The 17,379-nt window shown below is 34.1% G+C and overlaps 1 protein-coding gene across 7 annotated transcripts in view; it reads left to right on the top strand.

Moving 5' to 3' along the window:
- Nucleotides 1-17,084, top strand: part of LOC125651201 (protein naked cuticle homolog 2-like) — a 35,544-nt gene extending 18,460 nt beyond the window's left edge. For 5 of the 7 annotated variants that reach the window (XM_048879791.2, XM_048879797.2, XM_048879781.2 and 2 more), the window contains 5 exons: nucleotides 7,039-7,087; nucleotides 7,405-7,493; nucleotides 9,913-10,014; nucleotides 11,108-11,568; nucleotides 14,378-17,084. In XM_048879791.2, coding sequence (XP_048735748.2) covers nucleotides 7,039-7,087; nucleotides 7,405-7,493; nucleotides 9,913-10,014; nucleotides 11,108-11,568; nucleotides 14,378-15,077 — 1,401 coding nt within the window. In that variant the 3' untranslated portion in view covers nucleotides 15,078-17,084. Of the gene's footprint in view, nucleotides 1-4,099; nucleotides 5,953-6,124; nucleotides 6,690-7,038; nucleotides 7,088-7,404; nucleotides 7,494-9,912; nucleotides 10,015-11,107; nucleotides 11,569-14,377 lie in introns of those variants that run through there. The other 2 variants (XM_048879808.2, XM_048879821.2) reach the window with 2 other exon arrangements.
- The last annotated feature ends 295 nt before the right edge of the window (nucleotides 17,085-17,379 follow it).

Raw genomic sequence — 17,379 nt, 5'->3', positions numbered from 1 at the left:
CTTAGAGACAAATTTAAAGTCTTGTCCAACAAAGCCATGATGTCTGTCATTCAGTTTGACAAAAGAATATTAACTACATATCTAAGAAGTGTTCAGTCAGGTGAAGCAGAGATTCGAACTTGGGATACCCAGGCCAAATCCACCCTCTAAAGAACTTCAAGCTACCATGGTCTCTCTTAATTTTTTCCCTTGGGTGTTTGCGTGATTTTGGTTGATATGAATACAATCTATATAAATGTAATGCATACAGTTATATATTTTACTTTGATGTGCAGGGCTTGAAATAATTTTCATTGACATCAGACAGCACTTGTTGATGTGCATTTTGATTTTACAGTTGATGTGTATAACCTTTATCTTGTTAAGGAAGTGTTTTACATTAAATATTTTCCCAAGATAAAATCTGCCATAAAATGATGTGAAAGATATATCATGCTTTAATTGCTGTTTGGCTATCTAGAATATATGAGTCATATCTCATATGTATTTATGAAAATGATTGACTGGCATATGGTGGTTTGATCACATATCAACTTTTCTGAGGTCAACTTTTCATACTTTTTTTTCATGATTTTTGGTAGTGTACTTCAATCTCTTGATTGCTAAAATATGAGATATCCATGAGAATATAAGTATAGACCCTGAAGCATGCTACCACACCATTTGAACCATTCCGTTACTGTTCTGTTTCCCATAAGAACCGTTCCATCCAAACCGTTCCAAAATATTCCATTCCCAGATCAATTTAGCGTTCCATTCTCATCAAAACCATTCTTTCCCTCGAACCTTCATTCCCACATGGTCATTCGGATTGTTTCGGCCCATCATTGTAAGTCAAAATGGCGCTTGGTCGAAATGAAAGATTTGACACAATATTTCAAAGTTGTACAAGTATGGACAGTTCTGCAGTTCAAATCCATAAAAGTTTACAGACAAATTACCAGTTCATCATGAGCATATTTTCATTTTGGGGTAGTAGCCAAATTTACTTTCACAAAGGTTGTGAACGGAAATCATGCAACTCACTGAAGAAGAAAATGTGAAAATAGAGATTATTTATTTTAAAACCAATAAATGAATAACGATAATGTCACTGTTGATGAAAAGAAGGTCATGCAGCAGGGATTTTTTTTATTAAGTCTCCCAAACAAAGTTTGGAGACTTATAGTTTTTGCTTGGTTCTTATTATTCTTTCGCTTCTTCCGCTTGTTTCTTGTGCCTAAACTGTCCGACATCATTCTCCGTAACCTGTTGCCGAAAGTATTGGATATTATAGGCAAATGTATCTAGATGTGCAGAAATGTTTTTGTTTTCAGATTGAAGGAGGTTAGAGTACATTTTATGGGGATCAAATGGGGGTGTGGGTTTAACATAGAACTCTACGGGAAAAAAATTAATTCCAAAATGAAACAGATATAAATTGACAAATATGATAAAGACCTGGAATCTTTGGAAATGAGGAGAGGATGACAGGGCCTACAAATTAGTATCAAGGTCAAGTGACTCCATGCAGTGACATTGACCTCTGACCATGAACATGAAAACTGGTATAACTTTAAAACTGAGACTAATGGTGACATGGGATCTTCAGTAATGGTAAGAGGATGACAGGACCTACAAACTATCAAGGTCAAGTGACTCCACTGACCTTGACCTCTGACCTTGCAGCATAAAATTACTATTACTTCAGAACCAGGTTTGATAGAGACATGGGGTCTTCAGAAATGATGAAAGAATGATGGGATCTGCAAAGTAGTATCAAGGTCAAATGATTCCAGTGACCTTGACCTTGAACATAAAACTCGTAAAACTTTATAGAGTTGGAATTGATAGAGACATGGACCTTCATAAATGATTAGAGGATGACAGGACCTACAAACTAGTATCAAGGTCAAGTGACTCCACTGACCTTGACCTCTGAACTTAGATCATAAACTTGGTATTAAGAACCAGGTTTGATAGAGACATGGGATCTTTAGAAACGATGAAGGGATGATATGATCTACAAATTAGTATCAATTGGTCAAGTAATTTCAGTGATCTTGACCTCTGACCTTGAACATACAAACTCGCATAACTTTAGAATTGGAATTGATAGAATTATGGACCTTCATAAATGATAAGAGGATGACAGGACCTACAAACTAGTATCAAGGTCAAGTGACTCCAGTGACCTTGACCTTAGATTATAAACTTGGTATTACTTAAGAACTAGATCTGATAGAGAGATGGGATTATCAGAATGATAAAAGCATGATGAGATCTACAAATTGGTATCAAGGTCAAGTGATTCCAGTGACCTCTGACCTTAAACATAAATCAGGTATAACTTTAGAACCAGGACAGAGAAAAACATGAAATTTTCAGAAATTATAAAAGGATGTTGTGACTTACAAACTAGTATCTCCAGTGACCTTGATTATAGAAAGTTATATTACTTTAGAACCAGGACTGATAGAGACATGAGATCATCAAAAAATGATAAGAGGATGTTGGGACTCACAAATTAGGATCAGGGTCAAGTGATGCCAGTTTTGCTGAAGGAAAAAAAGGGGATTTTTGAAAATTTTCAAAATTAAGGTCTTTGTGGTCTAGATTTTTTAAATGAAGTTAAAATTGTCTTGGATTTTGTGCAGAGAGGAAAATACATGTAGTATTACTTGGAGAAATCCACATTTATACAGCCAGTTCTTCGATTGGGAGACTTTGTAATCAGTAGATTGTAAACATGTTGTTTTTTTGTCGAAAGGGGATTGCAAAACAAACAAATTGTAAGATCTACTTTAAGTTAAGTATGGATAACTCTTAAGAGTAATATGAATTTGACATGTTTATTGAAAGTGTTCCGTTCTTGCTGAGAACCGTTGTGTGCAAACCATTCACAGTAGCTCAGTGGTAAAGTATTCTCTTCGTAACTAGGAAGTCTTGAGTTCGAGCCTTCCTCGTGCAATGGGGACGTCAAAGTCCTCATGGCTTCAGGGAACTGGTATCTTGCTAACTGGACCCCCAATAATTATAATTGAACTGTTTTATTATACCGATACAAATTGAAAATCCGATTCACTTTCGTCTAAATCATCAAATCTGTTTATTTATGCAAGATATTTAGGAAATGAATTAGTTTTTATAACTTTAAGGTTTCCTTTCTTTCTTCCACAACTGTTTACAGTTCAATGAGGAAGTTTATTTCTTTAAGTAAATTTGGTACTGTATAGTACCGGAGTTACTTGGGTGACCTATTGCTATTGGTTTTCATCCATTGTCGTGCATTGTTCATCATGCAGCATGAACATTTTCAATTTCTTCTTGATAACCACCATTCCAATTCTTTTAAGATTTGATATGAAGCATCTTTGGGACAAGGGGACATGAATTGTAATTTTTAGGACTGAGGACCTGGTCAACATTTTTCATGGGAATAAAGATTGATAAAAAAAATCTTTCAAAAATCACAACAGCTGAACCAAGGCAGGACCAGGTTACTCAGGTGAGGGATGTGGCACATAGGCCTCTTGTTTGGATGTATAATACAATATATAGGACCTTTTCATGATTTTTTAATCAAATGTTGGGGGGGGGGGGGGGTTGCACACTATAATACATTGTGTTTGAACTATACTTGACACTTTACAGTAGTGACTACTAGTAATCCCTGTATAATGTATGATATGGGATTTGAGTATTGAATTGTATTCTTATATTGAGTGTTTAGTACATGTGCACAAACACGGTACATGATGGTATAAGCTAGAACATCTCAAAAGTATTCTTAATATTCATCATGATTATTCTCTGAAAGTATATGGATTAAAAGCAAAAGTTGTGGTAATCTCATGACAGACAATCCTTAAGAAATGTGTCTTAAATCCACTGCACTGCTGTGAAATGTTATTAGTACATGTAAGAATTATTCACGTGACTTCAATGTCAAATCTTTATTTTTATTTTGTTTGATTTAGGCAAAATCTTGTGACAGAAAGAGTTGAAGCTTTGTTTTCATGAAATTACATGGAAGGTAGCACCGACTGGAAATTATGATTAAAATGTTCCAAGATCTTCATCAAAGATTGAAGTCAATTTTATTGGGCAAACACTGCTGGGACTTAGGTGATGACAAGGCTTTCTTTGATCCTGACAATATGGCAGACCTTCAAATAAGAGTCATGGTGCTCATCAATAATGCATACACCAATCTGTTTGATCAGAGTGTAGGGGCACTTACAGGAAAATATGATTAGAGTGATTTGTGCCTGTGGGGTTAGCATTAAACATCAACTAGAAAAGAACTTTGAGAATATGTCTGCCTATAGTTTGACCATTCCTTGCCCTTTTCTGAGATGGGTGATGCTAGTGGGTATATGCGTCGATGAGTAATGGACTTAAGGAGTTCTATGCATGTATGAGTCGAAATAATTCTTTGGATATGATGTATGATGTGATAAGTAGACAAGCCTCATCATGAAACACTCAACAAATGAGTGCAAGGACCCACGGGTAGAGTTTTTCATAGAAGTAATGGCACAATTAAACGATAATCAGTGCAGATTAGTGGAAGAGTGAATGGAGAATGGTGACATGGGGTTTCAATGGGATATGGCTATCAGAAGTTTTATCTGCTTGGATAGAAATTGTTATACATCAAATTTCCCTGAAGATAGTTTTGTCCATAGAAATGCAAATACAGAGAAACAATCTTTTTGTTGAAGATGTAAAATGTTTGATTTCAAGTAATGAAATTCATGTTTAGTGAAGGGCAAAACATTAGTTGTAAAACAGGGAGGTATAATGAAGAATGAAAAACAAAATATAGAAATTAAAGGGACACCCTCACTCCCCTCCAAAAAAATTTTAATTCTTGCTGTATGAGCATGCTTCCAAAGGGAAACGCAGAAAAGGAAATGTGTTTATCTGTTTATCAAAAAACTTTTTTTTTTATGATAAAGAAAAATATTCATATGACCACTGAAATGTCGAGTCTGTAGTTATAAATGTCAAATTGCAGACTGACAGGGAAAATGCAGCTATCTGCTTATGACCAGTTAGAATTAATGAACGAATTTTGACAGACAGGTTATTCATAATCAAAGAATGTGATACATGTCATGTCATTACGTCTTTGAAGGTGTCCTAAGGGCCTTGTTTTGCATGTTTCCAGAATGAAAACAAACATGGGAAAATGAAAATGCACTAGAAGAAGTGAAGAAAAGAAGGCTCTATAAATCCTACACTTGCTTACATGTTTTATGGACATGGTACATGCTTGCTGACACTTTAATTGACTGGATATTACAAACCAGGTTGTAAAAAAATAGGTGGAAAGCCATAACTCAAAGCCATGACAACAGGTGTGAAAGGCTTTGTAAATGGAGAGGTTGTTAAAGTGTATGATAGTCTATTGTTTGTTCAGGTAATCAGCAGCAGGCCCACTACTGTGTTATCAATTAGCACTTTTTTTTCATCTGTAATTATTGTTTGAAAAGACCAATACAGATGTTCACATTTCTTTGTAAACTTGCACATACCCAGCCATCATGCCTGGCTGACTTATCAGTTGGGGCCATTTTAAACCTGGTGATATAAATGTAAATTTAAGCAGAACAACAGCTTGTGCAAAATGGTGTGGGGTTATTTTGTTTTTTTGTTTGCATTATGACCCAAAGTATATTTAAAGGATGTTTTGGGCTAATTAATGACTTCCATCTTTCCTGCTCTGTGGCCAGTCCTCTTTATGAGGAAGTAACCACCTTTGAGACCTTCCCCTTGGTGCATAACTGCCTTTGATCTGAGACACAGGGAGGAGAGATAGTTATTGATTCCAGTACTCTGGATGTGATTGGTGGTCTATCTCTCTAACTCTCTTACTAACAAAGGACACTATAGGAGCCAGTACTAGTCTAGTACTTCTATATCTTGGTCATTCTGTAAGGAATGGTTTTCCTAAATTCTTTAAAGGTAAGAATTTGGAATGTTTTTGTCATCTTTGTAAAGCTAGATTGGATTTTTTTTCTTGGTGAATTTTCTTGATCATTTAAAGGTTTATAAGGAGAAGATAAATATTTTTAGAACTTTTTTTGAAGAAGTTAAATTACCTGGTTTTCAGAGCAGTATAAACAGGAATTAAGGAACTCTATAGAAAGAATCAGAAAGAGCTCTGAGCAGAAACTGCTTTTGCTTTTTAAAAAAACAACAGCATGGTACTAAATGTGTGTGTATGTGCTTGCATGTGAGAGTTTTCATTATCTTGCTTGTTATACATCTGAGCGGTAGGTGTTAACATCTCTGTGCAAGCATCAAAGACTAGGTGTTGGTAAATTGAACAAAAGGTAATAATACTCCAATCAGATTATGTCAGACAGATGTTGGGTTACATAACATCTTCACTCCAGAGAGGCTTTGATCAAGTCAGGCAGGTAGATTACCTGTGCAGGTAAACAGTTTCTCTATCTATAGGTAAACAAAATACAAAAACATCTCTGTCCAACTGAGTCTTCGTCAAAACTTGGGGGAATGAGGGCAAGTCCAAAATGATTATCCTGCAGGGAAATAATTCAAAGGATGTTGGAATTCCACAAGGTTTTGGTAGTAAGGAAATTGATGAAACACTTGCCTCTGTGGTAGTTGATTTATTTTTGCTTTGATTCCAGGGATTGGTACAATCATTCCTCTAATGTCTGCCAAGCACCTCTTTTGTAAGTTCAGAGGAAGTCAAAATGAGAAGAACAAGTTTGATCAAATGACAGTTTTTGATAATAATATTGTTGGCAAACTGAATGTTTTCTGGCTTTTGAGAACAAGCAGCTGCCATTTTTTGTATGATATGGGGGTTGTGATAATCCCTTCTCAGAATGTTGAAGGATTGGCAGAGAAAAATTGTTAAAATAAAAAAATAACAAGATAGGTGGAATCAAATTCTGACTTGAATGTTTTGAGCACAGGAATTTAAAGGTTGTCAGTTGCTGTTTATTTGCTGCAGCCATCTGATGAGCTGTATTATTGAAGTGAACCATATGAGTCATCCTGCTTTTCTCTAATTTGCAGGAACTGTCAGTCAGTCTTGATAGTAAAGGAGGCAACATTCCACTCAGAGGTTTGTTAATTAAACAAATACTTCATTAATTTGTAAACACTTAACTGAATTTAGTTTCCAGAATATGTAAAACTCAAGAATTTCCAATGATTTGTAGATGTTTCTAAAATGTATTATAAGAAAGGAAGGGATATATAATGTTGGTATTAATTTTGGAATGAAAACAAAAACGAAAGTTAGAAAAATGCCGTTTTTCCTCTCGGGCATCTAAGGAAGCCAGATTTATCAGGAAAAACAGACTGGCATCTTTTTTGGTGATAAATGAATCTGTCATGGTACATGAAGTATGTATTAATCATCAGTGATTTTCTTCTCAGTGGAACTTCCTCCCCAGAAGATGGATACAGAAAACCCCAAGGCTTTGGAGCTGGAGCAAGAGTTAGAGAAACCTCCACTTAATATAGAGGTAGGTGACACAAACATTGAAATTTGTTTCAGATACTCTTATTATAAAGAACTCAAATTAAGGGTGTTCTTTGGTCACTCTACTATCTATGAAAATAATTTAAATAGCATTTATGATTGATGTTATATTATAAAAAAAATGACTATAAATGAAAGGAAATCAAAGAAATCTAAATCAGAAATAAAGTTAGCTGACTGTATAGAGATCCTCTACAAGTACACATTTATTAGTGTTAGGACCGTGGTAGTGAACATGTTGTCAGTTGACTCTTTAGAGTTTTATACATTAAAAGGAATATTTAAAATTGATATATAAAAACATAGTCCTTTTGAATTCTAAATAGGTGAGGTGTTGAGAATAAATGAAGTGTTTTTTCAATATTATAGATTTCATTATCTGATTTTTGAAGTGATAGTACACGTATTTCTATCTTATCAAACAGATTCTTTGGACTACGTGTTGCGTGCCTAATGAAATTCACACTTGAAATAGTGTGAAATTAAATGAGCCGTACTTTGAGAGATATATCTTGTGCACATCTAGTATATATGTTTGTGAGAGTAGACATTTGTATTTTGTTATTATTGCTCTGTGATTTAAGGACTTCTTTGAAGTTTGAGGTTGTTAAGTATCAATGAAAGAGATTAATTTAAATCAAGTGTACCATTTCAAACAATTTGAAAGAAGGGAATATTCAGGAATGACAAGCACATGTATATAGCATTAAATTGCACAAGGGGGAAAATACAATTTTTTTGTGTGCAAGTTTAGGGTATACCTTTAAACTGGGCAATGCAAATATATTATAGTATTGAATTAACTATCAATGAATCAAGGAGATCCTCTTCCTACATATAAAATGACATGTGCCTCATTTCTCTCTGTGCCATTGTGTGCCAATCAAACCACACATTTGGTCAGTCCCACAAAGCAAATTATAAATTCACTTCTAAGGAAATGTGAAACAGGATGGAGGGTTCCTATATGGCATTTATGTGCTAAATTTTCAACCTAAATACAGCGTCTGAAATAACTAATAAGTATTGAGTTCCTTTGAAATGTACATAAATAAGTAATAAAGGCACAGAAAGAGGAATGGATATAAAACTGCCATCCAAGTTTAGTGTCACATCGACCAGTAAACATGACTGGTCATTAGCCCAAGTGAATTGTGGGCTTTGATGCCTGTACTCTAGTATTGATGACTTGTGAGAAATAATTGTTTGCAATCTGTCCCCATATTTTAAGGGGGATCCACCTGAGCATGCTAGCGGCAAACAGTCTTTTGTAAAAGGACAGAAATATGTAGGTCAGAGTGTGTTTACATGAGATGTAAATCTTCTATATTTGAATGAAATTGTATGTCCAAGTCACGCTTCCTTGTTTGTGGTAAAAGAGTAAACATTGCAAAAATTATGCAGCCTGTATTGCATAGAGCCAGACACTACATACAGGAGCAAGTTATATTTGCTAAAAAGTGACTGTATGAAAATTATAATAACAGTGCTTGGTCTCTACGTTTTGTCTTTTGGGAATGAAATGTAAAGAGCCTTATGATAAATAACATTGTTAATTAAGAACTGTCAAAGAGAATCATTGAATATGAATTGGAAAAAATATATGATATCCATGGACTATTGAGATTGCCTATGTGGTAATGGAAATATTGAGAAATGATGTATTTCCCTATCTGTTCTATTAAAATGATGAAGTATTCCTTTGAACAGCTCTGAACTTTTAGCTTTAACACCTGATGTTGAATGAAATTCACTGAACCGTGCACTTCCATTAAACAAACTACACAGTTCTGATCAAGCTCAATATTAATATTTTATTGATGCATCCATGTCTTTTTTGTTGTTGAACAAATAATTCCATTTAGGTAGTGATGATTGCTGTTCGACTCGCTGAATTGAGAGGAATTATAAGTGCAAGATCTATTTCACTCCCATGTTTTCATGCAGTACAGTGTAGCTAATTCATTCTGAAGTACGGTAAAAAAAAAAACTTGAAAAGTTGAAATAGCTCTGTTTTTCTATAGCAAACATGCAGTATGATGACTGTTCAAGTGCAGAATGGTTAATTGCCATAACATGCTCGCTGCACTAATTTGATTTCAGTCCTAAAACTGAGTAAATTCCCAAAGGAAGTAATTATCCAATAACATGACAGAAAGCCAGATATTCTTCATTCATCAGTATAGCTGCCATCATTTGATTATCTCCATATGCAATTTACTTTTGCCATAAGAAGACAACAGTTAATGGCAGGTCCAAGAAAAGGGTCTCACTTATTGGTGATAAACTTTAATATTAGTGAATATAATGCTGCTAGGACTTCAGTCATGATTGTATAAGATTTGTTGACTATCTCCAATAGTAAATAAATTGTTGTATAATTAAGAAAGTTTTGTTTGCAGGAGTTTGAGTGTGGCGTTCAGTTTGAGGGGTTGGAGAAGAACAAGCAGGAGTGGTCCTTTACTCTGTATGATTTTGATGGACATGGCAAAATCACAAGAGAGGTGAATGACTGCATCATGATGTGTTGCATGTATTTCTGAGGGCATGATGATCAGTACTTTATGGACTATCAATACCTTCAAAAATTGAAGAGACACAGTCTAAAGTTAGAGAGTATTATTATTTGTACCAAATCCCAAAATATTGTCTGCATTATGTTAGAGAGCATGAATGATTCATAAACACGATATAAACTTTTTCCTATACCCATTTGCAAAAGAATATCAACGTTTGTAGTGATAAAGAGAGATACATTTAGTCAACAGGTGGAAGCGTTATCTGTTTAATAGTTGTATAGTGGAAAAAAAGGAACAGCTGCTGGGAAGATAGGCTGGCTACGTTTATTTTTTTTCAAATGAAGGTGGTGATGTTTAGGATGATCAAAGAGCAGGGTTGAGTATTGTACATGTTAAATATAGTCCTCTTGTCATTTATGTATCCAAGGTCTACTGCAAATTGAATATTATGTACACAGCTGATTCAGTTAAAAAGGACGGCAAGCCATTTTAATTACACGTACTTTACGATATTGGACAAGGTTTGTGATAAGCTCTGGATAAAAAACAAATATATGTGTTTGAAGTAGCAAGTTGTTGGGCCCTGCATTCCAGCTTAGTGCATTGGTTTCTGAGTAATCGGCATTAAGAAGATACTCTTTAACACAAGCACTGGTGGGATTTGTATCATATCACTTTATTAAAGCTAGCCCTTGTCTTAGGAATGCATCAAAAGAGTACTTTGTATGCCTCAGTGCAAGCTTTGGGCAAATATCCATCTGTCATAACAGTGCATCATGTCAGAGGGGGGAAATGCGATAGCCACAGAATGAGAAAACAGTTGTTGTGCTGTTTTCTATTGTGAGCCATAGATCACTGTCTGGTTCACCTGCTGCACCAGAAGTTAATTGGCAGCAGATGATTAAAGGGTCAAGGTGTTAAAGAAATAATAAGGAAGGCTTTAAAGAATTTGTATAAAGTCAAAGGTGTAGGTGTCAAGAATTGCTTTATGTATCAACACAAGAAAGTGTAAATTCCATTGGGAGAAATGATCATTGTATTTTTTACCTAGAAGTAATTTCATTGGCTTTTATTGCAGGACCTGTCAAGTTTACTGAAAGCTTTATATGATGCTGTGGGGTCGTCCATCAAAATTCCCTCCAATGGAACAAAAACTCTCAAACTAAGGCTCACTGTAGGGCAAGACAACACACAACTGCCAGAGAACAAGTTACCAGTCAAGGGCAAAAAGGACAAACCTAAGGATAGTGATAAGGTGAAGGACACTCCCAAATCAAAAGAATTTGCAAAGCTCAACAACAACCTAACAGCCACTCATGTGCAGTTGCCTGCCAAGCAGTGCAATAGTGATTTACAAGAAAGGGTAAAAGGACAATGCCAAAACTCCTGTCAAGTCAAAGGTCATAACCCTTGTACAGCCCAGGGTCAAGCTTTTATGTGTTCAGGATCTAAGAGAATTCAACTAACCTCACAGGAACAGCAACAGCTTGTGGAATTGGTGCAGGAGAACATGGAGAGGAATCATGTGAAACAGCTGAGGTAATAATAATTTCTCAATGTATCCAAAGTATTGGCATATTGAAGCCAGAATATATGTTACCTTAAAGCTTTTGCAGGGCATTGATGGAAAGAAAATTGCACAAAGAATTGCTCAATAAGTCATGAGTAATAAAAAAAATTCTTTCCTATAATTTTGTCATTTTTGAATTACTCTACATTAATTATGGCCCTATATAATTTCTGTCATGAGTAATAAAAAAAATTCTTTCCTATAATTTTGTCATTTTTGAATTACTCTACATTAATTATGGCCCTATATAATTTCTGTGATTAGAAGGTTGAAGGGGATTGCTTTTAAAAAAAAAAATTCAATTGTAAATCACTTATGCTGGGGCATGTTTAATTAGCATTTAAGATATCATAGAGGAAGAATACAGGAGACTCTGTAGTATTTATTTGAAATATTTCTCTTTGGAAAAATATTGGATAATCTTTACTGTTACAATCTTGCTTTGATTGACGACAATATTCTAGAAAAGCTTGTACAAGAGGGAGGAGGAATATATGGACTTTAAACATGTTGGGCTCATTTGAGCAAACATGCTAAGTGTGTGTAAAAATCCTTTTATTCTTGTGATATTTCTACATCATTTTTTGAGATCACACAGAATAAATGAATAAAATTGCCATCTGAAAATGTTTCTGGGAGTAATTAAGCAGCAATAGAAGAAAGTTTTATTTGTGAGTCTCCTTTTGAAGTTGAAACATGTAATGCAATCAGACTGGCTACTGAGGCAGAAAAACTCTTTGAACTGGTGAGGCTGGGTTAGCTTGGGATGAAGCAATATTGTCATTTTTCCCACTGACAAAAAAACCATATTAGCTCTAATGAGAGAGAGAAAATGAGGTAATATGTTTTATAAATAGGGGCAAGGAAAGTAACTCTTGCTTAAAATATGAATTTTAATTTTTTTAAATTTTTATTTTGATTTTTGATTTTCTTTTCTTTTTTCTTTTGGATAGTAAATAAAATTGTTCAAAATTTCAAAGAGAGGGGCATGTGATCACGTGACATTAACATCAATTTATCACAAAAAGCATGAATAAAATAGGAAATAGATTAAGAACAAACAGAGGCAAATATTTTAATTGAAAGCATTAACTGAATAGGAAGAGGAAATGTGGGATAAATTGTACACATCAAAAGGAAAGTGAGATGTATATGTGATTGCATAGCAACATCAAACTTATTATGAAATGGAACAAACAGAGAGATGGGGAAGTTAAAAGTAAACCCACCAATTAAGATGGAGCACTAGAGCTATCATCAAAGTGTATCTCTGGACAGAATTCTGTCAGGCCATTCTTGTGAAGTATTTGTCAGAGTTGTTATGTTCAAAGACAGTGGAAAAATACTGATGGTGCTTGTGTTAAGTACTGCTCCAGGGGGACAAACTAAACCACTGAATAGAGATCTCACATATCATGTGTATCCCTCTCTTGGGATTGAAGTTTGATGCAAAAAAATAAAAGAAAGATGATTGTAAATATTAATGTATCTACAATATAAATAGTTGCATATGCATGGGAATTCTTCAGATCATTGCAGTCTGAATGTGTTGTAGCTATAATAAGTATAATGAAAGTAAAGATAGACTGAAGAAAGTTTTTTTCATTAACATGTATAAGGATGACATTCAAGGGATTGGTATTTCTGAGAAGGTTAATTTTAGAGATTGAAACCTATACTGAAAGAATAGAGAAAGACTTCTTTCAAAGATGAAATCAGGGAGGAGAAATGAAAGAGAATAATTTTGGAGCTTCAAAGACAAATCAAAGGTCCACTAGACTGATATGTGCTTTTATTCTACCTTTATTCATTAAGAGAGAAAAAAGCCCTCAAAAGTAGAGTCATTTTTCACAATGACATCCTTTTAAAGAATCTTATGTGGCTATTAGTCGGCTTCAAAGATAGTGTTAGGCTTTGTGTAAATTGATTATGATGCATTGGAGATTTGTCATATGACTTATTCAAAGACAAAAAATAGGGATCTCAAAGAGAGATAAATTAGGAATTTGAAAGATCTCTCAGAGCAAAGAAAAAATCACAAGCAAAGCATCCTTAGTACTTACTTTAGTTCTGTCTATCCTGGTATATCATACTGTTTCTCTTTGGCTTCAAAGGAAACCATAGATTGATGAAAGAATTATCATCTAGTAGAGACAATAATTTAATGTATAAAAGACTTCTTTCAAGATACTGACATTTCAAAGGAAAAGATATTACAGAGCAGGACTCTTCATTTTACTGCTGATGTTCAGAAAACTTGTCTTTGTGTTGCTTTTCATGTGACAATTTCAGAAAGATAACAAGAATAGGTTATATTTAATTAAAAATTGTTTGTTCTTAACTTTGATTTTATATCAGATTATGAAACTTTGTGATTGAATGTTGATAATGAGTAATAAAACCATGTGATTTAAATTTGATTTTTGAATCATGAAACTTTTAACTTTAGTATGTAATTGTGAAACTGTGATTTTAAATCGATATCGGATCATGAAAATGTTTGATTAAAATTTAATACTAGATCATGAAACTGATTTAGATTTGATATGGAATCATGAAACCATGGGATTTGAATTTGATATCAAATCATGAATTCTGATTTAGATATTGTATTGAATCATAAAACTGTGATTTTAAACAGTATTGAATGGAGTAAAACTTGCTAGTAGTAGTTGGGCATGATTGTTTATTATTTTGTCCATTTCCATCTTAATCAGATCAATTTCATTTGCAAATCTAATTGTTCTTGATCCAACCACACTTTCAATTTTGTTGCAGACGGCATCACAGTGATTGTCGAGGAGTCACGACACATGACCACTCCCACCACAAGCGGCGCCATCGAGGGCACTGTTTCAATCTGATGACTTGTAACAATCAAGCCAGCAACAATACCACTAGTAACAATAATCAAGAGAATAGTGCAAAAGAATCTCAAGACAGAAGAAACTACTACCTCGACTTAGCTGGGATTGAGCATAATGCCAAAACTCAGTCCACACACAACCTGAACAACAGCATGGGACAATCAACAAGAATGGGAGACAATTTAGTTCACTCCCGATCTAAAAGCCAGGACACGAAGAAATGTGATAACATTCAACGCGCATCACAGAGAATCAAACAACAGCATTTGGACAGTGCCAAGACTGAACATTTGAGGTCAAGGTCATTTGATCCACAGGAAATGGAGACAAAGTCACCCAAAGGGCATCACAAAGGGTCACCGCACAAACATGGACGATTTCGACCTGTGAGCTTGCCTGTGCATGTCCCTGATTCAGTGTCCCATTATCATAGGCGCCATCGTCATAGAGACAAAGATCATGACCTTGCCATGCAGCAAGTAGCAGAGTGGATTGAACGGGAACATTCGTGTGATGTTGATGGGGACAAAATAGTGGTTCAGAAGCATGAACATCATCACATTCATGAACATCACCATCATCATCATTATCATCATTACTATGAAGCATGATGGATATAATTAACAAATATCAATGGAATCCATTATTTGTTAATCTTCTAGAGTTTACTTTTTAAAATATTTCAAATGATTCGTTATCTTTTCACTGTAAGAGAACTCATTTTTCCTGTTAAATGTGTAGCTTTTTCTTAATGCTCAGAGTCGGGGAAAAACCTGGCCAGTTTGATAATGTACCTAATCATTTTAATGTGATAAATAATTTTTCTTATCCTTGATGTAAATGATTGTCGAAATACTCAGTCTCATGCAAATAGTTTATTGTTCATATGTACCTGTTGTCCCTCATGAAGTACAATTTTCATCAGCTTGAATATAGAATAGTATGCTCGTTTCATCACATTGTTCATAACTTTGCGACACTTTCATTCGATGATATTATGGATATTAACTTTAGTTTTGATATCATTTGCAAGTGATTATTTCAGTAAATTATATAATTAGCTTATATGTATTATGTTTTTGAAGTATTTCAGAAAAAATGGCTATAGGGTTTGAAATATATGAAGCCCTTTTTTTTTTTTTTTTTTTTAGTTATTTATTGTTGAATATTATGAACAATCAGATTCTGTTTTATAGGGATATACACATTTTTATCTGTGAAAACACATTGAATGTCTGAAGATGAATGGAAGATATGAAATGTGCTTGTGTTAAACTGATTTTTTTTATATTCCTCCGTAAAGTTGGTAAAATTAATCTTACCTGGTTCTTGTGTCTAGGTTCTGTGTCTGGTTAGGAATAAATGATGCATCAAGTAGTTACTTTGTGTGAAAGGCTGTTCCTTTTATTTACTACAATCATATACAGTAAAACACGGTTATAGTGAACTTCCAGAGCCAGCGAAAAACACTTCTTTTAAGCCAATTTAACTTAATTAGTAGATTAACATCCAGGGTCACCAAAAAGTATGGGGCAGGTGGGAGGACTTTATTTTTTAATTTTTATTTTCTGAGAAATGACAACGAGTTTTTGTCAACAGAAGTGCATCATTTAATGCCAGATGGATATCAATCTATGTTTATTTCAAAGACGAATTCCAGGTTAAGCTTTAATTTCAAACACAGAAAGATACCAAACTTCTTCAAGATTTACACCCGTAAGAAATTAGGATAACCATATCTATTTTCTTCATGTGGCTTTTTATGTTACTTTCCCAGAAATTTAATCAGTGTAAATACCAGAGTCGGACATGAAAATTTCCCGAAAATCGCAAATTTCGCAAAATAAAAAAATTCAGGGCGGGCTGATTTTTGAAGGGCGGGCAGGGATGATAATCTATCAATTAAGTTGAATTGGCCTTATAACCAAACTTCATCAAATCTAATCAATTTTTTGTTATTTTTCTCTCAATGGGGAATCAATATCACTTAGCAATAAGCATGAATTCTTTTTAAGCGTGTTCCTATTAAGCATGATTTACTGTATTTCTACAGCAATTGATAACCCCCCCCCCCTCCCTCTTTCATATTCAAAATCTTAAGGACAAAAATAATTTTACTGGTTAGGAGAAGATTGAACATTGATTTATCGATTTACTAGTATTTGTCTTGAAATGGAAACTTGTGAAGAACATGTTACAAAATGTGTGCAGAGAATGATTGAATGATGGAATGAATGTGATTTAGACCAGACAATGAGATTGAATTGTCCAAATTCTACCTCAGTTAATGAATTATCACATGCTTCAGATGGACTGCATTAGAATGCCTGTAAATATTTTATATACAGTCTTTTGTTCCTTTACTGCTTATTGCTGTTATGATTTTGAAATGAAGTACAATCAACACGTAGGTAATGTTTGAAAAACAAGAAACTGTTTTTTAAAAAGAAACAAAGTTTTTTGTGCTGAAATTTATTATTACCTTTCCAGTGTAGGAACACGTCTGTTGATGGACAATTTGTGGGTTTTTTTTGTTAAGACTACAATTGAATTGTTATATCTGACCTTTTTTGTGGATATGTTGAAATAAAATCATGAAATAAAAGTTTGAATATTCATTGGCTAATTGTGTGGGTTTTCTTGTTTAAGAGAATATGGTGAAACTTCGTCCAATATTGAAATGGATTTTTAAAAAAGTACATACTGGTAGTTGTGTTTTATGGGCCAATTTTCATAGATTTTATAGTTTTGTTTGGTTTTAATTTTGTGGATATAGATTATATATATTGAAGCATCATATAAATCGTGTATTTAATTACGGTTTGTAAATCTCTGGAAAAAATTAGTACCCTCAAAACCTAATGAATCCATATACCCCAAGTTCAGACTTGAGATCTTTGTAATAAACCAGTT

The sequence above is a fragment of the Ostrea edulis genome, chromosome 1, assembly GCF_947568905.1.
Source record: "Ostrea edulis chromosome 1, xbOstEdul1.1, whole genome shotgun sequence".
NCBI classification, from domain to species: Eukaryota; Metazoa; Mollusca; class Bivalvia; order Ostreida; family Ostreidae; genus Ostrea; species Ostrea edulis.
This window is presented reverse-complemented; position numbering and strand designations above follow the sequence as displayed.